At 44.3% G+C, this 26,146-nt stretch overlaps 2 protein-coding genes across 6 annotated transcripts in view; both read left to right on the top strand.

Moving 5' to 3' along the window:
* Positions 1-13,281, top strand: part of fermt2 (FERM domain containing kindlin 2) — a 31,339-nt gene extending 18,058 nt beyond the window's left edge. The window contains exons 5-17 of one of the 4 annotated variants that reach the window (XM_027002402.3): positions 543-575; positions 2,798-3,023; positions 3,108-3,210; positions 3,729-3,836; positions 5,243-5,377; positions 5,599-5,648; positions 6,145-6,269; positions 6,365-6,471; positions 7,103-7,321; positions 9,584-9,604; positions 10,158-10,282; positions 10,513-10,654; positions 10,835-13,281. In XM_027002402.3, coding sequence (XP_026858203.1) covers positions 543-575; positions 2,798-3,023; positions 3,108-3,210; positions 3,729-3,836; positions 5,243-5,377; positions 5,599-5,648; positions 6,145-6,269; positions 6,365-6,471; positions 7,103-7,321; positions 9,584-9,604; positions 10,158-10,282; positions 10,513-10,654; positions 10,835-11,008 — 1,568 coding nt within the window. In that variant the 3' untranslated portion in view covers positions 11,009-13,281. The remainder of the gene's footprint in view (positions 1-542; positions 576-2,797; positions 3,024-3,107; positions 3,211-3,728; positions 3,837-5,242; positions 5,378-5,598; positions 5,649-6,144; positions 6,270-6,364; positions 6,472-7,102; positions 7,322-9,583; positions 9,605-10,157; positions 10,283-10,512; positions 10,655-10,834) is intronic. The other 3 variants (XM_027002403.3, XM_027002404.3, XM_027002405.3) reach the window with 3 other exon arrangements.
* Positions 13,282-16,677: 3,396 nt separating this feature from the next.
* stxbp6 (syntaxin binding protein 6 (amisyn)) overlaps positions 16,678-26,146 on the top strand; it is a 48,299-nt gene continuing 38,830 nt past the window's right edge. The window contains exons 1-2 of one of the 2 annotated variants that reach the window (XM_081721716.1): positions 16,678-17,333; positions 23,764-23,963. In XM_081721716.1, coding sequence (XP_081577842.1) covers positions 23,810-23,963 — 154 coding nt within the window. In that variant the 5' untranslated portion in view covers positions 16,678-17,333; positions 23,764-23,809. The remainder of the gene's footprint in view (positions 17,334-23,763; positions 23,964-26,146) is intronic. The other variant, XM_027002415.3, reaches the window with a different exon arrangement.

Below are 26,146 nucleotides of genomic sequence, written 5' to 3'. Positions count from 1 at the left end.
TCATCAGGGGCACGCTCCTTCTGCTTACTGCATCTCTCTCCAGGCGTGTGTGTGTGTGTGTGTGTGTGTGTGTGTGTGTGTGTGTGTGTGTGAGAGGGAGAGAGAATAGCAGGCTTTCTTCACCATGCACTCAGGCTAAAGCTGAAAGGGGCAGTGTAGCTCCTGTCATGTGCTGTGGTTCTCTCAGGTGGGTCAGAGGATCCTGGGATTCTCAGACCCAGTGTTGACTGTGCTGGTAAAAATGATGAGCCCTGACAGAGATGTGGGCCTCCCCACTGTGGCAAATTTACTCCACTGATTGAATCACAGTTGCTAGTGACTTCATGCATTTTCACTGTGTTGAGCTTGGACAAGCTGAGTCACACGCTGGGATCTCAGATTGGTTTCCATCAATGGGATGTTCAATTCTTTCTCCATGTTCTTTAACATTTCCCTTTTCTCCTCCCTGCTAATCTCTTTAATCTGTCTTCCCTGCTAATCTCTTTAATCTGTCCTCTCTCTTGTTCCTTTTCCTCCTGCTTTTCCCTTCTTCTCTCCTCCAGCCTCTGAGATTATACACATCGGACCTGTGAAAGGTAAGGCTTCCTGTTTCTCTGTGCATTGCTTCCTTCACATCTCCTCACCCAGCTGCTGAAGCAGTCACCTGCCCGCTGGCGAGCAGAGGAGGTCCCAGGAGAGGTTGTGTAGGAACCCTGCTGATGGTCATGGGACACTTGCCCATGTGTGATAAGGAAGTGCTGTGCTCACTCTGCTTCTTTTTTTTTTTTCCCTCACATTTTCCTAAACCCCAATATTATGCCGACGTTCACCTCTCTGACAAACATGAAACTGTCAGGCCAGAATGAGGAGGCTATGTGAAGAAAACAGTTTCCAGGATTTAGTCATTTCCTTGTTTGTTTGTTTTTTTCTGCATTACTGCTCAGTGCATCTAGCTGAGTAATTTGCTAACTTGTAAATTAATACAATGTAAATAAATGAAATGCTTTGCAGAAATGTGCTAGTATGCAGAGAGGGATAGGCACATCCTGATTCTGATTTAGATCAGCTGTTTGTATGCATACAGGATCCTGGTGTGTGGTTTAGTCTTCTTACCTACCATTTAGGACATGCTCACATTTCTACAAGCTGGACTGCGCTGGCTGCGTTTCTGCACGGTAACCTGGGCAGAATCAACACCCTGCCCTGTCGCTCTCTCCAGCGCTGCCGCACTCCTTATCGCTCTTCTGTGCGAGCCTAGCATTCCTTTGGGGAGCAGAAACCCCTAGACTATCTTCTGCAGAGTTTAGAAGAGACTCCCTAAAGGCCTGGGGTTTCTCCCGTTTCTCATGACCCCAACAACTCCTCAAGCCACTTCCTGCCACGACGGCTGCAGTGGCTTCACACTGCTGGCCTGGCGGCTGGGCTGGCCACTGGTACAGGACCACTGCATGTCCCCTCGCTTGGGCCATGAGGAAAAACATTGTAAAGTGGATCCAGTGCAAAATTGTATTTTATATTCACATTATTATGACCTATGACTTATGGATATATAATAGTGGGCGACACTGGCCGTGTTTACGTGCACATCATTTTTATGGTCAGTTCCGTAGTATGCCGTAGTATGGCATGTCTGTGCCATGAATAAGCAGTTTTTGTTCCTTTAGGTGCTAGTGGAATGTCCTGTTAAGACCTATGATGCATCAAGGAGATAACTGCATGTTTTTCTATGACCTTAACCGCAGGGAGCACAGGAAGTCATTTTGGGGAGCTGGTAACAATAGCATGAGTCTGTTCCATCTGCATCCAGATTCTTCAGATATATCACGTAAACCTCACAGGAGTAACCCACAGATTGTCATAGGTCGAGGTGAAGGTTCTTGCACACATTACACATGCCTGGCATTATTCTTCTAACTGGAAGAAGATCTTTACTGGAGTATCTTTTTTTTCTGAATATAGGGTGTGGGCTGCTACACCGTGCTTTGTCTCTTAAGTGTTGTTTTTAAGCTTAGAATATCATGTGTGTCAACGTGGTCAGTGTGGCAGATTTTAATGTTGAGTTCAAACAGTCATGCGTACAGCTTTAAAGTTCAAGAAGGAGGAACTTTAGAAGTCAGCTAAAACAAAAGACTATGTTGTGGAATGTGTATTCATTAACCACAGAGTTCCTTTTTTAGTTAACATTCAGCATTTACAGAAAACGTATAAGATTAATGTGTTTGAGGGAAATGACGAGATTGAAAGTTATACAGATTTTGGTTCAAAAAAACGTTTGGGACCTGTGTAGTGGAAATATAAATGTGAAGATCCTTGGAAGAACGCCCCAACCCTTCAGCACAGCTGAGTTTCGGCCTCCCTGGTGCTCGGCTGTGAGCCATGTTGCCACTGCCCTGCCATCTTAGCTCCAGGACCCTTCCGTGCTTCTGGTTGTTTGCTGTGTGCACCCAAGGTTGAAGACTGTTGTTAATGTGCATCCGCATGCTGCCTCCTGTAGAGTTGTGCTGCTTAGTTGTTATGCATTTGGTTGCAGTCACATTGGTCTTTGTGAGCAGCCAGTGTGTGTGTTTGTGTTCATGATTGGCTGCCACCGCACCGTGTTCCTTTTGTGTTTTCCCTCACTGCTTGTATTGGGATTACTCTAGCTACATAAGATGAATGTAAATTAAACATAGTCCTGGGCTAAAGGTGGGAATCACCTTTTAATCCTGGACTAAGCTTAATATGTGTGGGTAACTGTCCATGAATATATTCTTAGTGTAATACTGTGAAGAACTACATAAACTGAAAGCGTAATGCTAATACCTTTATTGTATTTTAGGGAGCATCTACTCCAGCCCTGGCCTCTACAGTAAGACCATGACTCCCACTTATGATTCTCGAGATGGCAGCCCACTCTCCCCCACCTCTGCCTGGTTTGGAGACAGCCCTTTGTCTGAGGGCAATCCCAGCATCCTCGCTGTTAGTCAGCCCATTTCCTCCCCCGACATACTGGTTAAGCTCTACAAACCACCATCTCTCCTGGATAAGGCCAAGATTAATCAGGGGTAAGTCTAGTAGTGCACTACTGATGTCCGAGGGCTCTGATATCTGGTGACTCAGGCAATAACTGTCTTTTGTGTGTTCTAAAGGTGGCTGGATTCCTCCAGGTCTCTGATGGAACAGGATGTTAAGGAGAATGAGGTTCTGCTATTGCGGTTCAAATACCATAGCTTTTTTGATCTCAACCCTAAGGTTAGAGCTGATTCTTTTAAGCTTATTAATTTGTATTGTTAGAGTTGGCCTATGCTACACTATCAGTTTTATTTGTTCAAGTTAATTGCTGTCTTGAATGTTTGCGTTGTGCAACTGGAAGTATCCACATTCAAAAAGGTATGCTAAGAACTACGTTTTTGGACAGCTTTGCGGTTATAAGGCGGGGTCTCCTAACTCTAATCCAGGATGCCTAGTTTCCACCGATTGTTGTGTGGGTGTTTTTTTTTTTTTTCCTGCCCAAACACACCGGATTCAATTTGTCAATTAATTACCAGGTTAGTGGAAATCATCAAACAAGACAAGAGTTAAGCACCCGTAGCCCGCCTTGCATCGTGTTCACATGCAGTAGCTCACTACACCGAGCTCCCTTCAGGTAGCAGCTGCAGCTGGCCTGGTGGGTGCAGGGTGGAGGAAGCAGCTTTGAGGTGTCCTGTTTGCTCAGCTGGGATAAACATGCAAAGCTGGGGGTTAATGCTGCCTCTTCCCAACCCCTACAGTATGATGCCATCCGGGTAAACCAGCTGTACGAGCAGGCCAAGTGGGCCATCCTGCTGGAGGAAATCGAGTGCACAGAGGAAGAGATGATGATGTTTGCTGCCCTCCAGGTAAGTAAGAATGAAGGCTCAGCATTGCTTTTGTTTGTGTGCGTGCGTGCGTGTATTTTACTTTTACATCTGTGTTTGGATGCCAAATGGTGGGGGGTGCATCTCCAAAGCCATAATAGGCTGTTGGGCTTGCTTAGGAAGCCAGTGATGAGAGAGCTTGCAGTGTTTACACTGGGCTCCCAGCCTGTTCGCACTGTTAATAAACGAAATAGGCTGTGCATCTGTTGGTCAGGTTTGGCGATGCATCCTGAATTATTCTTTGGTTGTTGATGACCGTTTATTTTTGCAAACTCAAGTCATCATTTCAGGTTGCAGTTGGTACTACCAAACAAGAAGTTTGTCAGAGCTGTACATCAGGGCAACATAAGCGAATTCGGTCTGGGATGCAAAGGTGTAAGGAAGAATGCAAGGCCCAGCCTCGCCGCTCCTTTCAGCAGTCCCGGTGGCTATGGAGGGACCTGCTATTTCCGACCATCATGAAAACTGAGTGTGAAGATCGGAGAACGCCTCCCTGTCTTAACCCCCAGGTGTATATATAGAGTGGGTGTCTTATGGGCGGCAGGCAGGCCAGGCCTGGACCACCCAGCTAACACCCTGGACGTCTCCAGCAGCCGGCACTGTTCGTTTTTCAGCATGGGATTTGTCAAGGTGTATCTGGGCTCTAAGGTTTCTTTGCTCCAGAGTTGCCGACTACAGGGGGTTTGGGGGGGGTTAAATTAGGTTGGCCAGCCTTACCACATCAGTCCTCCGGCGTGTTTTGTCGACGGTGGGGAGCACTTAAGCTAGGGGTTGGGTTTCAGGCTGCCTGGGCCCTGGAGGCTGTCTCTGGGTAGACGCACTGAGGCTGAGCAGTGGAGCCTCTGTCTGAGAATCCCATCTGGAAGCATCACGCTGGCTACGTATGGTGGTGTCTAGTCAGTTTGGGAACTGGTGAAGGTCTTTTTGTTGAGTTCTACAGGGGGAACTGAGGGGAGTGCCAACGCGATGTCTTTGTCCTCCATTTTGAAACCGGAGTCGGCTATAGACGGGTAGTGTGAACCAGGGTCTTAAAATACGCACGTCCTCTCAGACCATCTGCTCATTCAGACACGGTGGGAGTGAGGGTCACTCATGTGACTCTGTAAATACCATTTGTCAACAAGTTGTATTTAGGGATGAGTCTAACAACTCCATTGTCATTTCTCTATGCAGCCAAATGTTTATGACTCAACATTAAAAAAGGTGAATTTGAACAGCTGCAGACCACAAAAAAACCTCTTCACCTAATTTATTCAGAATCATTAGCATAGAGGAGACAGTCTGGAAAATGTCACTGTGGAAAAGTTAGATCATCAGGCCTTTATTACGAGACACGTACTGTTATCTGTTACCAAAACACTCATTTTAAATTGCTGTCGAATTCTCAGTATCACATCAACAAGCTGTCCATCATGTCTTCGGACAACCACATGAAGAACAGCGAGAACGAGGTGGACGAGGTGGACGCAGCCCTGTCAGATCTGGAGATCACCCTGGAGGGAGGGAAGACCTCCAACACACTGGTAGTTTAACTCTACCTTCACATATACCCACTGTTAGACACCAGCCCTGGCGTCTCCGTTACGCTGCTTTGCATAGTTTACGACACAATTTGAATACAGTAAATACATTGGTTGTTGTATGTTTTTGTTCTTTATTATGTTATTATGCATGCGATAATTTGTCATTAAATGTAAATATAATCTTTCAACCATTTTTGCTCCTTTTCGATCTCCGTTCCCAGGGTGATATTACATCAATTCCTGAACTGGCTGACTATGTGAAAGTCTTCAAGTGAGTGGAATACCGTCTGACTGTTGCACTTTTCAGGATGCTCTTTGGGGACTCTCTTGTATATTCATGAGCTGGTTTCCTGCTTCGTGTATACATTAAAGCTGTTTCAGAAGTAGAAGGTTTTCTAAATAAGAATAAGCTTGGGAACTGTTTTCACCTCTAAATGTTCCATATGAACTCTATGAATCCTCCCACTGGACATTTATTTAAAGGAAAGGAAAATTGATCAAAGATAAATAAACTACGGGGAAAATGCTTTGTATGTTGCATGTGCGCATGTTACATGATTTTTGACCTCTTGCTGTCAGAGACTTAAGTAGTAGTAGTTCTAAATGAATTAATTATTAATTTAATTTTGAAATGTACTTTTTGGGGGGCATAGATTTAAAAAAAAATGATCCTCTTGAAAATTTGAAAAAAAAAAGACGAAAGCCCTCGTACGTTGCTGGACTTTTCCCTCTTGTGGTTTGACTGATGTCAGCTGTGTGTTTCTCAGGCCAAAGAAGCTGACACTGAAAGGGCCCAAGCAGTACTGGTGCACATTCAAGGACATCACCATCTCCTGCTACAAGAGCCGAGAAGAGGCCCATGGCATCCCCGCCCACCAGATGAACCTAAGAGGCAGGAATTGCGTCACAGTGGAGTTCCCACTATCCACCGCCTGCTGGAGCGTCCCGGAGTTGAAAGTCATAGCTATCTCTGGTTCCTCTTTATAGGCTGCGAGGTGACCCCAGATGTCAATATTTCCGGTCAGAAATTCAACATTAAGCTGTTGATCCCAGTGGCTGACGGCATGAACGAGATCTGGATGCGATGTGACACGGTGAGAAAAGGACCTTCCCTCCGCCCATGCCATTAACAGCTACGCTTTCTACACAAAGACTGAGCAACAGCTGACTACCAAGGTTCAAGACTTTACTACATAACATACTGCACCGCTTGTAGGTTTTCTGTAAAAATGCTTAAAATATAATAGACATTTCTGAAGTTTGAGCAACATCTGGGATGAATAATAGACAGATGGAAGAAACATCTGAGAAATACATTACTGTATCACTGACTACCTTTTCCTAAAATTCCAAAGCATGTTGCTAACTCACTCTGGCTAAAAATATATAATTTGAGCTATGTGTAGATTTATTTAGCTGCACCACTGCACACCCTGAACACTCAGAGACATTAAATAGGAATGCTATCCAGCTAGCAACCATCTACGTCATCCCAATGCCAGCCACATGCCAGCCACATGCCATCCACATGCACATGGAGTATCCCCATGTTTGATGATCTGTTTTAGGATTGCTGAAACATGTTGATATGATTTCAAACCCTACATTTAGAGCACTATAATATGACTAGATGTTAATAAATTAAGATGATATTTATTAGTAAATGAAGTCTAAGTCTAGATGATCATACTTCTGTTCCTAACTCTCTCGCTCTCTCACTTTCAGGAGAAGCAGTATGCACAGTGGATGGCTGCCTGCCGTCTGGCCTCCAAAGGGAAGACGATGGCAGACAGTTCCTACAATCTGGAGGTCCAGAACATTCTGTCCTTCCTTAAGATGCAGCACATGAACCCTGACCCCCAAATCATCGAGCCCATCACCACCGATATCAACCCAGAGTGTTTGGTGTCACCCCGGTACCTGAAGAAGTACAAGAACAAACAGGTAACTGAGGGTGTAGCGAAGAGAAAGTTCTCTGTCAGCTCATGGTCCCACATACAGAAGACCAGGTTAGAACCTACAGCACCTAATGCTGGACATGTTTAGTGCCTTTCTCTTAGGATCAAGAGAAAGAGGAGTTGGTTACTTCTTCTTTTCTCTCTCTCTCTGTGCCTCTCTCCCTCCCTCTGAGTGGAGAACAGGACAAGGTGATATTTGAGGAAAGTCTCAAATCCATAAAGTCTCAAATCCATATTGCTCACTCAGCACAAATGGAAGGCAAGGCCAGTCTCTGAGAGGAGGTGTGCTCACTCGACCTCAGCTCCAGTTCAGGCAGAAGTGCCGAGAACGAAATTGTGCGTGGCGCATCTGGAAGTGTTTAGCCATCAGAGGAGCACATGGTGGTGTTTTGACTGACGCTGTGGTACTGCTGGAATGCGCCCAGTGTGTAAGTGATTAGATGGCTGGGTGGGTGGGTCTGTTTTTCAGAAAGGACGTGTAGCTGCTGTGACGAGTCAAAAGCGACTCGTCCGGTCAGGAGAGTTGCCGGGACTGCGCACTTGTTGAGAATGCTGTACAATATCAATGACGGAAATGGCAGGAAATGACGTATTAAAGAGGGGGAGGGGGCTCCCACCACCGCCGCAGTCTAATGCAAGTACGGCACTTTCGCTGTGCAGCGTCTGAACTCAGCAACTATGAACGGAACAGTTCTGAGCATGTTCTCTTTCAAAACGGTCTGCCATGGTTTTTTGTTTTTTGTTTTTCCCCTCCTCCCTACACTCAAAAGCAGAGGGCATGTGTAAGTGGATGCGCGCTGGCATGTGTGCGCACGCTGTGTGTGTGAGAGACTGACTCCAGGGGCAGTGGCCTTGGCTACAATCCAGAGCCTGAAGTATTTGGAGGGATATTGGTTGGTAGTGTCCACCTCCCCTCCCAACTGCTCTCCACCCTGTCGCCGCTACATGAAAGCTCGCCAAGCCGACGGGTCCCTTGAGCCTGTGCGCTGGGCCGCGGGGGGCGGAGCTCTACAGACAGGCGGGAAAGCGGCAGGAAACGAGAGCCTCTGGTGAATGCTGAGAGGAAACACAGCCTGAGATGGCCCCGGCAGCTGCTCTGATGATGCTGTGCTCTGGAGATGATGGGCTTGGTTTTTTTTTTTAACTTCCCCTTTTCTTTTTGGCCACCCCTTCCTGTTCTTCACTCTCCTTATCCCACTCGTAAAAGAATCACATCATTTATTTATTTTAATCCCAGAGGACATTTGATTTAATTAGCAGAACTGCGAGAACTGGGGTGTTACAACATTGTTTGCTAGTTTGACTGACGAGACAGTAAACTTCACATGCACATCAAAGAGCCGCAGCCAAACGGTAGGCCATTCTGAATCGCTTCTGTTTGGTTGGAATTAATTTGGGTTGCAGCACCCCCTGGTGGAAATAGTAAAAAAAAAAAAATCAATAATATTTATGTTGGGAATAGTAATGCTATTAGTAAATGTTTAAGTAAATTAACAAAAAGGAATTGTAAATGTTTTCTGAGAAGAACAAAACACTGTTGATCCTAATTGCTCATTTTTCAATATTTGTTTATCCTTATTACAGAAATTAGAAAATTTGTAGACATATAAAATGCTGTTTTTCTTATCATTTGACTTTATAGCCAGTTGCCACCATGTGTGTGTTTGATCTTGCTGTTGGATTTCAGTTGCTGTTGCTAGCTGGTTTGTTTGCTAACACCAGTCCTGAAGTTCACTCTGTCCTACACCTTCCTGTGGTCGGTTTAGTTTCATGTTCAATTTGTTCCTCTACAATAAACTGTCCTACCTGTTGGAGTGCAGAAATCATTCCTGCAGTTGAGCAGGAATGCAACTGGGAATCACTGGGAATCACTGATTTGGAGTAACACACAAATGGAGCAAGACGGCCCCCTATGCTTGGAAGAGGCCTTTTCGCTGTTGTGTACTGATGCATTTAATCCAGAACGTTTGGTTCTTCTCCGTGGGGGCTACATGGTGTGGCCTGCTCCGTATGCTCCCCCTCTGCCTGCTCCTCCCGCCTCCTCCCCCCGTGACGGCTGCATGGGCGTCTCCTGCCGCGCGCCCCTCCCTTGTTCTGAGGCTCTGTTTTATCCTTGCTGACTTGTTTTTGAGCTTGTCTGCCTGTATGCTACTTTTTTTTTTTCTCCTTTGCTTTGTTTGTTTGCTTGTTTTTCATTCCGGTTCTTTCTCTCTTCCCTCCCCTCACTCCTGCCCCTGCACCTCTCCAGCCTGGCTATATCAGGGATATGGTAAGTGAACCTGCTTGGTGGTTGCTTGTGGTGGTTGCTTGTGGTGGCGTCTGCTCACCTGCTTTCCTTGCTAGACATGCTTCTACTAACCCGCTCTGGTTTCAATGCCATGGCGTTAGCGTAGCACAGAGTGACTTTAGAGGCCGTCGGCTGACTAACAACCTATGTGCCAAGATATCGGGAGTACTAACCCGTGTGAAAATGCAGAGCACCAGAGGTGGTGGGCTCAGTAGTGTTAAGGAGAAAATGTAAAAAGGCAGGCAGAAGAGGCCCCTCTCAGTCCACCAGCATCTGGAGTGCCCTGGAGTGCTTTAGTGCGGTTAGCGGCGAATGGAGCTCACCACAAAGGCCTCATCGCCTTTAACAGAAGCCTGCGGGGACACACTGATCTCTGCCGTGGCCGCCTGACACCATGCCTCTCCGTTCACTTCTTGTTTGGTGACAGTTGGGTAACGGCATGAATGTTTGTCATCTCGGTCATTTTCTTGGCACGTGGCTGCTGGCGGGTGCTTCCTGACCTTCAGTGCGGACGCTATTGTGTGTGTTTTCTCAGATCTCTGCTCGTATCTTGGAGGCCCATCAGAATGTGGCCCAGATGAGTCTGATTGAGGCCAAGATGCGCTTCATCCAGGCTTGGCAGTCGCTACCAGAGTTTGGGATCACTCATTTCTTGGCCAAGTGAGTGTTTACTCCAGTCTTTTTTTAATCAGGTTCACCAGCCACCAAATGCCCCAATCGCTGCAAATATTTTGTGCATGATTAAAAAAAAAAAAAAAAAATAGGCAAACCTGTTTGACAGCTTACATATTCGATTACATTTTAATTACAGTGGCCCATACATGATGTGAGGCTGCTTCTGTCTTTATTACCAGACAAGAGAGCTGACTGTTGTGATATTTTGCGTTAAGGTTTCAAGGTAGTAAGAGAGAGGAGCTGATTGGCATCACCTACAACAGACTGATTCGTATCGATGCCAGCACCAGGGACGCCATTAAGACCTGGCGCTTCAGCAACATGAAGCAGTGGAACGTGAATTGGGAGATCAAAATGGTATACTGTTTCATTAGTACTCCTACTGGGAGATCAAAATGTTACTGTTTTAGTAGTACTCCCTCTGGGAGAAGAAGGTATAGTGTTTCATAGGTACTCTGACTCTGCAGAGCTCTGTAGTTTCCCCCTAAGTCCTGTTGTTTTCTTTTGCTGCTTCTTTTTTTTTTTTTTTGACTGCAGGTCACGGTGGAGTTCGCTGATGAGCCCAGTCTCTCCTTCATCTGCGCTGAGGTGGACTGCAAGGTGGTGCATGAGTTCATCGGCGGCTACATTTTCCTGTCCACACGCGCCAAGGACCAGAATGAGTCTCTAGACGAGGAGATGTTCTATAAGCTCACCAGCGGCTGGGTCTGAGAGCTCCTGCTTCACACGACTGAAAAGGGGAGGGGCTGTTGGGGTGGGTGTGGCTGGGGGGCTTTGATTCTCTTACTCTTTATCTTGTATTATTTTTAACCATGCCAAGGGTCTGATATGGCCACACAGAGATTGTTTGAAAGCTGACACTTTTTTTTTTTTTTTCCCCCCCCTTGTGTTAATACTGACATACACATTCACTTAACACTAATGACAAGGATGAGGGGTGTTCTTGCTGCACCCAGGGCTGAGGCATGTCTGCAAAATGCTTCCTGAAGTGAGGAGCTCCTTTCCCAGAGACACCTGCTGCCACCACCTCTGTCTCTTCATGCAGTGCCTTTCCATCCTACAAGAGCTAGTGTGATAACCATGACCTTTCACCTTGCATGGAAATGTATCAAAATTTACTCAATTGTAACAAAACAACAACACCCCCACCCCTCCCCCCCACCCCACTATTCCCATCACTCAGCTTTGTTGCGTTTCAGTTGTATTGATTTGGGGAGCCAAGCGTTGTGGTTCTCTTGGTGCTCAGTTGTGTTTATTAATCCTGTTGTCTCTACGCCGCTTCACTGTGACCTCGTACACCGCCGCGTTCATGGCACCTGCCTTGGACTCATCCGCCCTGTCCGTTTACCACCACAGGCTCATTGCCAGCAGCCGCTAGATGGCAGTAACAGCCATTTTAATGAAGGAACTTTAGCACTACGTGTTGCTCAGAATGAGGGAGGTTGGGTTGGTGCAAGATTAGTGCTGAGCAGAACAGACATCCAAAACAATATAATCTTGCAACTATTAAGAATTGATAAGAATTCTCCTTTTGTCTGATCTGTTAATTTGAAAATACTGCAAGCACTTCTGCAATGAAGTAAAAGTTCCCACATGAATAAGCTGGAGTTTGTGTAGCTTTTTATATGTGTGTGTGTATATATATCGCGTGGTAGGACAGCTGTGCAGTCATGTGTCCAGCACTACTAGTGAATGACTGCTAGACGGCTTTGGGCTTTGTCCACTGTAACAAACACAGTCCGCCATTTTATTCTTGCTACAAACAGTTTTGCATTGCACGACATAAACAAAACACTGAATGCAACGTTATGAAGGATAGAATCCAGGATTTCAGCCTGCTTGCCGCAATGTTCCAAATGTGTTATCCTCTAGAAAACAAATGTCCTGAAGTAAAACGGTAAACAGCCGGAGGTCTTCTCTTGCAGCTCAGTGCCTGTTGGGCCTCGGTGGGATCACCAGGCTTGTTAACATAGTCTCTGCCTTCCTGCTCAGTTTGGAGTGAGGATGACCTCAGCTCAGCAAGAAAAACATCGAGTTTGTTTCGATTTTCCTGTGCAGCCTGCTTGTCTATCTTTCAAACTTTATCAAAACCGTATAGTATTATTCAAAACCAATATACTGTTGCACACCAGCAATAGGTCACTGTTTTAAGAAAATACATGCGATGTCCATCTTTTTTTTTTCTGAATATGAAGGAACGCTAAACAAAGTATTAGTTTTTGTAACTAATGTAAAAACACAGTTTTATAGAATTGTACAGTTATTGTCGTTTTGTTGCTGCTTTTTCCTGTCGTTTTTTGGAAGTACATTTTTCCAGAAGAGTAGGAAAAAAGCCATCTTTGAGCAGTGCGTGGTATGATGTGTGCCTGCCAATGTTAAGGTCTTACTGAGTTTTTAAGAGTAAAATATATATATAAATATATATAATGTTGTGAAGCATGTCTCAAGCTCCAGATCTGGAAAATCTGATTTAAATTTTGTTGCTATACATTCACTCCTACATTGAAGGGCTTTCCCATTACTGGTTGCTTTTTTAAGCCTTAAATTAAATACAGTATATAAACGCGTATTTCTTTCTGCTGAGGTCTTTGCTAAGCCTGTTTTGTTTCTGTAGTCTTATTTATGTTAGTACTCAACTGAAGCATCGTTTAGCAGCCAGCACTACTGTGTGCTGTTTACTACATTGTCACTATATTCTTAGTTCGTGGTTTTATTTAGCACCACACAAGCCATGATTTAAGAGCCAAGTGTTTGGTCATACGTTTGGAAGGAGAATGTCGACATCCTGAAGTTTGAGACAAATTGCCATAAAGTGAGCTAAAAGAAAAGCTAGCTTAGCATATCTTCTGCCTATATATATATTTTTTTTTTTGTTTTGTTTTGTTTGCCTCAGATGTTCTGAATGGCAGTGCATGGCCTGCTGTTTTTAGAATGTAAAATGCATTTATTTTAAAAATAAAAGATTTTTATTTAAAATCCTAAAATGTCTTCTTTTTTTTTTTTCCTTTCATATTTTGACATAATGGCGCTCATGGAGTCAGTGTATTGTCTCCTTTTCAGCGGCAGAGGTCACTGTCTTTACACTGGAATACATACTATGCAAGTCACTCATGCGATGACTACTGAAGTATCTCTTAAGGGAATTGAGATCATGGTTCTCATTTGAACTAAAACTGCAGAATGATGGTTAATCTCTACATTAAAATAACCTTCTCTGATGTCCTAGAAGCCAGTTCTCTCACCTGTGGATTTCCCGGACATGTCTCATTGTGAGACCTGTTCCTGGTCACCTGGTATCTATAGATTCTGGATTCTGTGCAGTGGGGGCGGGTAAGTCTGCCTGCTGGAGCAGGTACACTGAGGAAAGCATTCATGAGCAAGAGACATGACTCATGCAGCTTCCAAGTATGCACGTAAACCTCCGTTTCCCATGATGGATAGTGCACAAAAAAAATCTCCAGATGTATTGATTCTTGTTTTCATTGCATCTGTCTGTATTGTTGTTATTGTTATTGCTGTGAATTGATCATTACCCACGATGTGTTCGGTCTGTCTTCTAGATGAAAGGCTAGAGGAATGGTCATTGCTGCTTTTTGTTCATGCCACGCCCGTCTTCCTCCTCATCCTGGATGTGTGTGCGCTTGGATGGCCTCTAATGTGGCAGTGTGTAGCAAAAGGAGGAAAAGTGACATGGAAAATACATTCTAGAATTGTGTTGCATCGAGCACTGAAGGCCAAGTTTCTTATAGCAGAGTTTAAAGAAGGTGCACTCATAAAATTGGAAAGGTTTTAGCCTATATAGGAATGACTGAAGCGTTAGAACCAAATCATGTGTGATCTGCACTGCTAAAGTGCTGGGGCTTCCTTGCTGGTAGTTTGTTGTGATAAATACACAGAGAGATAGCATTACTGTTCAACAATATGCATCACACACGTACCACCTCACCGCTTTTGCAAGGCTTGTAAGGACCATCTCTTGTTTCTAAGGCAAGGACCTGCATGGGGAGATTCACACATTTGCTGTTGTGGTTAGTTCGAGACAAAACTGGAATCTTAAGAACACTCTCAGCGCTCTTGTTTAGGTCTTGATGTCTTTTCAGTATGTGCTGCTTGTGTTTCTCTGAGAGAATCTCCAGGCCAACTGTTTTTGGCAGGAAAACAGAGATGACTCATTCTAAGATGTCCATTGGACTATTTAAAACACTCTGGACACTATATTAACTATATAATCCTAATAGTTACTTAATAATTCATCTTATAGAAGATCTAAGAAATGACTAAAAAGGTGGGGGGGGGGGGGTTATGAAAATGCTGAGATTTGAAAGAGTTTCCCTTTGCCCACTGGAGGCTCCAAACCTCTCCATATATGGGCTTTGGCTCCAGTTCAGGCCTGAGGGGTTGCAGGGCTGCCACCCCCAGTTTGAATCATTACTGAACTGAAATGGTGTAAATTAAGATTCCCAGCCTCCCTTTTGCCCTGTCTGTAATTATTGAACCATTCCCCCGCTAACACCTAACCTGCACCGATAAAGTCTGTCTGCTGACCTTGAAGTGTCCTCAGTGTGAGTGTGGAAATCAAACGGGAAGTGGGTGCTATGGTAATTTGGCCAGTGCTGTGTGCTGTCTAAATAGGTGGACTATGCCAGTCCAGTCTGCCTGCAGCCTTTTCCGTCAGCCTCCAAGATGCACTTTGTGTTGGACCCAAAACACAAATAAGTGGTTTGGCAAAGAACAAACAGCAAAGAAAGTAACTTAAAATCTGCATTTTAGATGAACTGGTTATTTATGCAGCTTTAATGGGAACTTTATAGCTGTTAGACTTGTTTCAAGCTGGAGGATATTTCTGATTATGCTTACATTTGCATTGCAGTCTTTTTTTTTCCCCTAAATGCTGTGGAGGCATTTTCTGCAGTGATGTTTTAATGAAGACTACATGTTAGAATTAGTAGTGTTTTGTTACTGATGTCAGGAGCCTGTTTCACCACAGGCTCTTATAGACATAGGGCACCCTTGACTCTGTGTGACCAGAAGACAAAAGAATTCACTGTATGAAAATATAAAAAAAACAAAAAACCCAAGTATAAAAAGTGAAGATGAGATATTCAGGCAAACGCGATACACTGCCAAGTATTTGTGTGTTGTTATTGCATCTCACAGGCTTAATAGGCATTTAAGTGATTTTCCTGCAAACCCAATCTGTTGGGTTATTCACCAGCGATGTTTCTACAACTTCAGCAGTGTCTATCTTAGTGAGGTGATATTGCAGAAAGAAGCATTCAAATATGTACTAACATTTGGTTTGGCGCCTTCAGTGTTTTCCAACTGTAACTATTAATTCAATGAGAATAAAGAATGAAAATAATGAAAAAATGCTTTTCAGGTTTTTTTTTCCTGCTCTAAAGGCTCAATTGAATTTTGGAAAACAGAATTGGATCCTTCATTGTCACTAATAACCAAGGGCGACAGACCATCGATCGGCTAAATTAGCAAGCTGTGAAGGGTGTGTAACAGAAACACAACAAACAAATGAGACATGGTGGTCTACTGGCTGTGAGGGACAAGTGTACTCTCACCTTACAAAGAATGACAGTCCAGACATTTCGAAAGGTGACCCTTCTACAGAATTAGTTTCCAAAGAGGACCCAGACACTGGTGATGGTTGGAGATTTTTTGTCTCCCACTGAAAGACATATAGCACACTTTTTGGTTTACATGGCTGAGAGAGAATGTGTGGAATGTGAAGAGTAAAGCCTGATCTGCAGTCTGATGGCACAAAGCCAAAAGTCACTACATCATAAATTCAATGAACAGAGTTCCTTTTTTTTTTCTGGATGCAGGGTAGCATGTTTGCCATGACCATGAGCAGCAGGCTTTTGTTTGCTCCATAGAGTGCATATACAGTCTGTGGTTTGACCACTAGTGGATCAAATTCCCAGACAGAATACTCACAATTTTCTTTAATCCATCAACCCAGATTAATTAAAGAGTTCTATCTTAGTCCTGGCAGATGAATGTAAATCCATATTGAATAAAATCACCTTGAAATATCTGAACAGTGATCCAAGATATATGGTATTTGTAAAAAAAAAATGTGTAGATTAATTAATGCTTTCAAAGATCCATAACTCTCTTGTTACGATAATCACTAACATCAGTATGTTTATCTAAAGGGAATTTGTCTCTTGATAGTCTTGACATAAGACTTGCCAACTGTTTTTCTCTCGTATGTCGGTTTGTTAGCAGGAGTAGGAAGACCTGTTCCTGTTTTGCAGGTCTATACCTGCGCAGACAGCTGTCTGGTAGCAGTCTCAAAACGCCAGCAGCCGTGCACTAGCATCTGTAACAAACGTGGGCTTGGCTAAGGTGGTTTCAAAGTTACATTTTAAAAGCATCACTGATAGTCTTCGCTAAACCTCTTTTCAGCAACGGCCTACTTAATTACGAGGTGGAAAAGAACGAATCTCTGAGTTCGGATTTACTGCACGCCAAGCAGCTGAAGTGAGCTATTCACATTTTGACAATTCATTGCTATTTTTAGCAGTATTGTTGCAACAGTAGTTTCTACCTATTTTATTTTCATTAATTCTAAATAACACATAATTCAGTTGTAATGGAAAAAGAAAGTGTTGGTAACATTTTCTTCGCTGAAACTGGAAATAACTAATTTCTTTCCCTCAAGCGCACGCCGTTGCTCGAGCTAGTTCCATAGGTGTTGGTTTGCGAGTCCAATAAGATCTCAAGTAGTCAGCGCGTGTAGTCCACGTGACTGCCGTTCCACGAAGTCAGACTGCTCGCGAAGCCCACACTGCTTTCCCCCTCTCGAGACAGAAACAGGCTGTTCGCACTGTGGGGGCTCCGTGGAGACTCCCGGCACGCCGCTCCAGTGACCTCTAATTGCAGAATCGAAATGCTATTCTCCAGTGTGGCCAGATAACGCCATCTAGACACAGGAGCTCGGGTCCACCACCTTCCAGATTCTGAACGCGGACCTCACGAGAAGTCTACACGTGGGGCGTAACACAGCTGATCGACCCAGGTGAGCGCGGTGTGTATTTAATAGTCCGCACACCACAACTTCTCAACTCTTTCGTGGTGGTGGTTTTCACAAGGCGTTAACGGCTATAACTGCAATTAGTTTCTTAGGCTGTTTTAGACGAGCGAATGCTAACTGGACTAATGATGGGGATAATTAAAGGCATTTGTCCCCCGAAGCCCAACGTGCAGTCTTTAAACGTTTTAAGCAACAGTTTAGTAGCGCACGGATAAGGACGTGATGCGTACCACTTCCCTTCCTCGTCAAGTGACATTGGTCTAGTTAGTTAGTTTGTTTTTGTTTGTTTTCTTTTTCTTCAACTATTATGAGAAAACTGGTGGGTGGACATGGTTATGCAAAAATATTTAGTGTCTATTGGCTGTTTCAAAATGAATGTAGTGAAAAATACAATCTTTTCAGAGCAGCGACTGTTTAATCAGCTCAGGATTCATTTTGGAATAATTCTTATAATTGCAGAAGAATAGAAAACATTTTATTTTCGTATAGCTACGTAGGAACCAGCGCAGCCGGTTCATTCTGGGGAAGCAGACGAGCAGACACGCATTACATACATATATATATATATATATATATATATATATATATATATATAAATAAAATACACACACACACCGTACCGAAAATGCTTTATATTATCCAGGAACCTTTCACATTTCTTCTCCAAGCAGAGACGCTTCCAAGCTCCCCCTCACTGACCTCCCGCTAATGCCTAATACGTGTTATCGAACCTAATGAATCACTGTTAGAATAACTTTTTTGTGCCTCTATATATTCATCTTGTAACTGCCTCCTGGGTCTGGCTTAGTCCTCCATGGTCATCTACAACCTTGACATGTCACAGGTTTATTGCAGTGGTGGTAACCGTCTCTGTTTGCAGAGCGTGAACCATATGGGTTATAGCTTTCTTCTTTATGAGGGACTGAACTGAGCCTTCCATTTCAGTGCCTTTATCCACATCCACATTTCCAGTTCAGTTTGTGCACATGTCTCCTGCAAATGAAATGTATGCACTTGAAACGCTATGGGTTGCTGTGCACAAAGCATTTTTATAACGGGGTGGATTTCTCAGGTCTTGGTTCCCGTGTTTATCTATGTATAACCATGCTGTATCTATAAAACTGTTCTTCTCAGATACATCTGTTTCATCTTTAAAGTTGATCAATATTCTCCGTTATGCCTAATTTTTATAAACTATTTTTTTTTTTCTGGTTATTGCTTTTTGTATTTCTTTGATTGCCTGTATAGCAACATGTTTTCTGCAGTTCTGGAATTTTATTGCTTTAAGTGCTTCCTTGAATTGGAACAGGAAGTGAAAGGAAAGCTTGTTTTTAATATGTATTATTGTTGATCCTCTTACATGTGATTGAGTTCTTCTTCTTTCCGTTTTGTTCATCGTATCATATATGACGATCACAGGAAGGTTTGTTAGCTTATACTTTTTCTAATGAGCCGTATTTGTTTCTTTCTGTGTATGTCATCCTTGAATTTCTGAGATAGCAACAGAGCCAAACACGCGTTGTTCCATTGCTGGGTGATACTGACTTCTCAGAATGTGGTGTACTTGGTACTAGATAACAATGGTCAAAACCTTTTGTGTATCTGTCCACATTTCTTTCCATCTGCAGTTTTCTCTGTCCAGGGTGTGCTGTAATTGCCTGTAGATTTGTCACTGTAAACCACCAAAGATTTGCCTAAATCTGATTAAAATAATCATTTATAATAACCATTAAGTTGTGAACAAACTGGACAGGAAAACATTCCTTTAACTAAAAGACTGGCCTATTTTCACCAAATATGTTATCTGAAATGTCCTCTGGTGTGCATTATCTCACAGGTTCTTTTTGATGGGACTTGGTTTCTTAGGCTAATTCTCAAATTGAGAGTTGAATTATTTAGCACACGCAGTGCAAACTCTAAGTGTGTGCAGCCAAACATGGTAGCTCATTATGTTGTGGCAGTCTCATTTGATGGCTGCCATTGACATCTCATGTAATATTATGGTGACAGCCCTTTCTCTTAAAGGGGAAAAAATCAACAAATAAGTATGAAATGAGGCAAGTTTTGTGTCCTCTGTTGCTCATAAAATGAGGAAATTATTCCTTTGTTTTGCTTCTTCATGCAACAGTGTTTTAGTATTTAGCAATGCTGTGTCCATTCCATTGGGCTTGAACTGCATAAATGATGTCATTACGCAAGGGTGTATATACATAAACAGAAAATGCATGCTCACAAAGAACACACAGAAGTTTTAAAGCGAGAATACATCCATTTCCATTTGACTTCCCCGAGCTATCATTCATTCTTTTCGCTCTCATCCCACTTAGAAATTCCTCCCAGTTCCTTTAATGTAGGTTCATACTCAGGGAGCTGGGTTCTGAAAGAAAACAAAAAAAAATATTTGGACATGTAAAGCTGCTTGATCTGTGACGGGCTGCGAAAGCTCTCGGCAACTGCTGACTCACCTGGCCAAACAATGGCTTCTTTTGTCGAGTTCCCTCTGCAAGCCGCCAGTGCAGCGTGCACAGCAGCTGTTCTGGAAGGTTGCAGCAGAGGTGTGAGTACTGCATTTAACTTCTGCTTCGCAAGCTTTTCTGAGGATTGAAGTTCATCAGCTTCTGTTTTGCTATGTTCACCCATCACCTATTGCACAACTTAAAATCCAAGTCAGTGGGCCAGTTTAAAGTGCTACATCAGATGGCTGTTTACTTGGTGATGCCGTGATCGAGTTTGGAACTGCACGCTGCTCGCTGCAGTTGCATTGTAGTAGTGAGGAGTTATCATTTGCCATTGGCAGCTAGCAGCGTGAACAGTGCACTCAATTTGTTACTCCTGGGGTGTACCAGTCACCATCTGCGGGTGGTGTATGAGCAGTGTTCGAGATGCAGCAGGGTGCCTAACACTACTTGAAAACCTGCCTGCGTCGGCTCCAGTGCTGAGCACACCTGAAGTTTGGCGTTCATATAGAAACCTCTTGCAGACAAGGATCTTGCTTGACTTAGCTGCATGGTCCGGTGTTATCCGTGATGACCATCAATAACTGGAGTGTGTGATGACTGGGAAGCAGGACAACAGGACTCAAAAGTAGGGAGGAGCCCTTCTGCTCCTGTCCTGAGTGGGAAGAGAAGTCACTGGAGGTCGTCTGCCTTGGCGGTGAAGTGTGAGACCAGATGAAAAGCTACACAGCTCTGTTCCATGAGTTCTACTGTTTTCTTCTACATGTGCGCTTGCTCAATGTCTCAAGCTGTTTTGTTTTTTTTCTTCTTCTTCTCCTTCTGCTCTCTTAGCCAATTTAAATGTGTCCACTTCATCTATCACTTATTTTTTATCTGTTCAGGGAATCACAGCAGCTGACTAGAAAGGTTTTCTCTTTTAACACACACACAGATAGATTGTGTGTCTGTGTGTGTGTGTGTGTGAGCTGCATTCTCAGCCCACATCTGTACCAGTTTTCTAAGCATCCTATTTGTAATACAGCTCTGTAGATGTATTGAGGTTTGTTTCTGGTAAGATATGAACTAGCATAAATGGTGTTAATTACTGCATTTCAACCCCCCCCCCCCCCCCCCCCCCCCGAATCGTCTAATTGCTTTCTCCAGTTTTTGAGATGGACTCAGACTTTGACTGAGAGCGAAGGGAGTTCTCATGGGATTGGGAATGGCAGGTGACCTTCAAGAATCTGAGCGGGGGAGCTTTTTTGCGTCCCTTTGATGCCTGTCTTGTGTCTTTCCCCCCTCTCCTGCCCAGTGTGTCCACTGTCCACTATATCACTGTCCCTTTGATGCTGCTCCAGAGAGTTACACCACGCGACTTGCCTTTTAATATATGAATCGTGTGCATGTCTTCATGAGTAACTTAAATTGAGAAGATGAAACTTTATATCTGCTCTGTAAGCGGGGGTGAGAGTTGAGAAGCCGAACCAGCGGCCCCTTTATCCTTTGTACCTCCCTCTAAAAGCCTAGATTTCTCACTGGCCTTGAAAAGCTTTTGTGGAAGAGCCCAATAAGCAACTGCTTAAAGAACGTGGCACTTTGGCCTGAGTTGTAATTCGTCCATCCTCTCCATCTCCACGTTCATTTGCCTGTGCTTTCTGAAGAGAGGCGAGCACCAGACGCATTTCATGTTTCATGCAGTGCTGCAGAGACCGACCAAGGAGAGGCCCGTGACGAGCTACAACAGACCCCGCCTCCTCGGGGAGGAGTCGTCACGCTTTGATGGCCTGCCCAGTGAGGCTCATCCCGCTGCCTTCTGCCACCAGTTTGGGGAGAGATGCGGGAGCCTTTCAGCACGGCTTGGGCAGGGCTGAGGGCGAAGGGAAGGGCGTGGCTTAACACGGTCACAGCGGTGTATCGCTGTGGGACCCTGCCACTCACCCATCTCTCCTGGCAGGGCTCCTGCTAGGGCAGCCTGCAGCGTGACCTTTGATGTCTTTAGGTAGTCTCCCCCACTCCGAAGGCTGACCGCCGTTTGCGGCTCGGCGCTTTAGTGCGGCTCTGAACGGCAGACGGGCGCCGCGCTTCATGGGAGACTGAGCTACCGGAGCAGCGGGCACTGCACCTGCTCACGGCTGGCTGCTGATGCCATTGGTATGCGTTAATGGTGTGGTGTTGATGGGTTAGGATTCCTTCAGAGGATATTTCAAGCATGCCGCTTGTCATTTTGAAGGAACATTTCTGGCTCCTCAAGCAATCTAGAATAGTTTCTGGTGTTCAGTGAGAAGAGAAGTGTGGCGGTGTATATTGAAAACATGGCAGGGTTTTCTTACCTTTGATGTGCGTTACTGCTGCACTGTTTCACAAAGCAAATTTGTCTTTCTTTGGTTGGTCGCCATCCAGAGACCACCTGATAATGCCATCTAATGATGCTGCTTCAGCTCGTTAATGATTAAGACTAATCTGAGCATCGTGAGACTGCAATAATTACAGAATATGCTCATGGCTGACTGGGCGCATTAGCTCTAGGATCAGCTGTGCAATTTCTGATTGAGATTAATGGTGCTGATTTTGTAAGTGTCCACCCCAATGGACAATGAGAGCGTAACCAGTGAAACTGCTGGGGTCTGTTCAGCAGCTTCAGAAAAGAAGGATGTTGGATATGGCTGGCGTACATAGCAGTCCAGTGGATCTCGCTGACAGTCATCTCCTGGCTAATTACGCCATGCTTGACCTTCCCCAGCACAGCCGCTACATTGTACTGCTGCTATTGTTGGTGTCCCCTAATGGCTCTCAAACACTTCCAGCAAACAGTGGAAAATGAGGCACCGTGCATGTTTGCTTCCTTCATGCGCAGTGTCGTCTTCCTCAACTCAGCTGGCTGTGGAGTGCTTCTGTCTGTGGGATTGGAACAGTGCCATCCAGAGCTCCGACTCCCTGCCGATGCCGGGAACACCTGCTGGAGAGGGAAATGAAGAGCGCCACGTCTAATCGTTTTGAAGAGACCAGTTGATTAAACAGCACTGGCTCAGCGCAAACTTGTTGGCTTTAACCGTGTCCTGCTCCTCGTATGGAATGGTTCTGTGTATAGGTCTGTGGACTGTGTTGATCACTTAGAGAACTTAATTAACTAGCAATACTAAGAGTTTTGAGGAATTAAAGTATTCATGTCATAAAGACATAAATGATTGTGAAACTATTACAGGCCAGAAAAGGCATATTGTATTGTAGCTGTATAGTTTGAAGGTTTGGGTGTTTTTGTAGAGCTTTGTTTATATTCTGTGGCCTTAAACATGAATATGGACTGTTTTGCAGATTTATCTTTGAGTTTGACACCACATTAGTTTATAATCGAATGGAGAGTGCTGGGGGTAAGAATGCAGACTGGGAGTTGCATTCAGTTCAGATGCCCCTAAAATTCATGTTACCTTTAAGAAGTCCAGGGGGGGGAGACGCATTCACTAAAGAAATCGGCACTGGGATTGAAAGGAAGAGGTTCGCCAAAGGTTTTATGGCTCCGTTTGTCAAGCCTGTTTGTGTCAAACTTTTTTTTTTGGAAAGATTTTCACAAAATGTTCATTGTGCCATGTTTATTATCTTGGCATATGACAAAAATATAGCCTAAGCATGAATGTTTTCTGATTCTGTCATTTTCATAGACTGTCTGGACCGGTATCTGCACCTCACTGTTATATAAAATATTTTAAGAGTACACTTTCAAAAAGTGGTGGAGACCTCTGCTCATTGTAAATTACACCTATGGCCTCTCCATAGGTGACATTGATGTTGATGTTTTGTCGTAGGAGGGGTTTGTAAGGACAGTATTGGTGAGAACATGAAACCACACCAGACACCCTCAGTTCCTCAGTTCCTCTCCCAGGGCCTGCAGCTTCCATGAGCCAGCAGTGACTTCTCCACGTCCCCTCGACTCCTAACAAAGGGGGTTTGGCGAACATCGACTCTCTCTTACTTTCTCCTGTCAGGGTGAAGAGTGTGGAACCTCATTCCCAGTCATCTGAACAGGCCACAATGAGTGCTAAATCAGCCATCAACAAGGAGATCTTTACCCCGCACGATGAGAGGATGTTGGCAGCTGTGCAGGTGAAGAGGAGGACGAAGAAGAAGCTCCCCTTCCTGGCGACAGGAGGCCAGGGCGACTATTCCACTTTCATCTGCCTGTCAGGTAACTTGAGTCTCATCTCTGAGCTGCTGAAGCATCAGTTAATGCTCTAATTGAATAAGCCAGGGGCCTTTAGTGAACAAACCGGTTTAGAATGTCACAGAGCACTGCAAACAGAGCTGATGCTGTTGTCCATTTTCATCATATGAGTGAATGTTGGTCATAAAATTTTAGCACTCTTGCATATTGTTACATCATGCTAAATGTGATTCCAGTATTCCTTGTCTCTAAGACGGGATTGAGTGAAAGTAAGGATAATTTTTTTGTCAGCTGTTCTGTTGTGCAATGGTTTGAGTTTTATTGTTTTATCCTTTGAATGTTCTGAGTGTTTGTTCAAACGTGAACAGGGTGTGCATTGGCCTGTGCTTCTCTGACACGCGCACACACACCCTGAACTGCACAAGCCATTGCGCGGCCTGCTTGTGTCTGGTTTTGTGTGTGGATCCTGCACTACTCCACCCAGTGCTCATAATGATTTAACATCTGTCTGTCTTCCCAACCCAACATCCGCTGATCAGGCGCTGAATTTAGGTGAAACAGGGAAGTTGTTTATAAAGTCAGTAAACTTTTTTGCTGTTCTTTCTCATCACAGATGTGTTATGTAGTTTCTGGTATATTTCATATGAAACAGTAGCAGACAACAGTGGAGCTGTGCAGATATGATAAATATAGACAGCAATGCAACCACACATTAAATGCAATAAATACATGGCATAAACTGTATGCAACACTCTTAAGTATAAAAATCTCTACACAGTAGATTAAACAATCAGTAAGCATGGGCCAGGATAGTAGACTAGACAATAGGCAAAAGGTGATGAAATGGATGGATGTATTATACAGTGGGCATCTATGGCTGATTTGAAGTACACCTCAACAGCTTAAACATTTTTAGATAAGCAGTCCGTATGTACATATTAAAGTGAAATTTAAATTGATGAGAGAGCAGAGCTGAGGAAGCAGTTCAGTTTGATTGTGTAAGTGTCCATTAGGCAGCTTTGGAGTCTGACTGGTTGCGAAAGGAAGCCGTCCGTAACTCTAGAGGACCTGGCCCAGATGTAACCTATCGTGCTGGGACTGTTGTAAGCAGACTGTTTGAGGGGTAAGATTCTTCCCATTGTTGCAGGCCTTCCTTGTACACCGCTCAGTGCAAATATCCTTGAGAGCAGAGCTTGACCGAGTTACGCGCGGGCTAGTCTCCACCACCCACTGTGGTGATTTCCTGTCTGAGGCAGAGCAGTTTCCATACCAGACAGTTAGAAGCATCGTCCTTAAACATGCTCCAGTGAGTGCAACTGAAACAGGCATACGGAGCTAAAACCATCCCATCTGGGTTTTGTGGCTTTTTTTTTTTTTTTCCCCCCGCCCTGTTTCAGCAGTTGTTGGTATGTGGGGATCAACAGCACTGAGGTGTGATCAGAGAGTCTGGGGTAAACGGTGTTTGTGTAAACATGATCTGCTCTGATCTCCCTTTTTGTTGGTATGGAATCTTGTTGATAACATTTGGAAATCTGTTCCTCAGAGTCATGTGGGGGGCTTGTTTAAAAGTTGGCCTTACCTAGTGGTGCTGTAACAGAAGGTCTGAAAATGACTTGCTAACTGATGGATACCTAAGAGAAAGATTATGGCAAGAAGTGTACGTCATGTACAAATTAATTAGCAAATAAACATGAACATTGTGTCATATTGTGTCCTGGAAATTAGGTCATTGCTACAAATGCCTGTGCATCTTTATAGATGCTGTACTTCAGTTTCCATCATATCAGTCTGCAGTTGGTGAATTACCTTGACCTTCCCTTCTGGTTTAATAGAAAACTCTCTAAAGTGAGAGCTGACTCTTATGACCAGTATACACTTTCAGATCCAATAGAATACTGCATTCACAGTCTTGAGTCTCCCAGTGCTCCGCTTTATGGAGCGTTCGGAGGTTTCGGGTACTCTGCATTGCTCATTGACCCACTACAAGACTTGCTGTTGGCTGAGGCCTGTACTCTCCGATGAGCTCTGCCCATTTGCCCCCCACTGCTTGTAAGACGAGGATCGTTGCCCCACCCTCTGGCTGAGGCTGGCAGGATGCAATTAGAGTCCCATTAAATCAGCTTGTTGCAAACAACAGTAAAGTCATTGGGGTCTGCTGGTGACCTTGTGCAACTTTGCAGGCAACCCCACGATGCCCTCTGGATTAC

Source organism: Electrophorus electricus, chromosome 10 (assembly GCF_041902795.1).
Source record: "Electrophorus electricus isolate QZ-2024a chromosome 10, ASM4190279v1, whole genome shotgun sequence".
Lineage (NCBI taxonomy): Eukaryota > Metazoa > Chordata > Actinopteri > Gymnotiformes > Gymnotidae > Electrophorus > Electrophorus electricus.
This window is presented reverse-complemented; position numbering and strand designations above follow the sequence as displayed.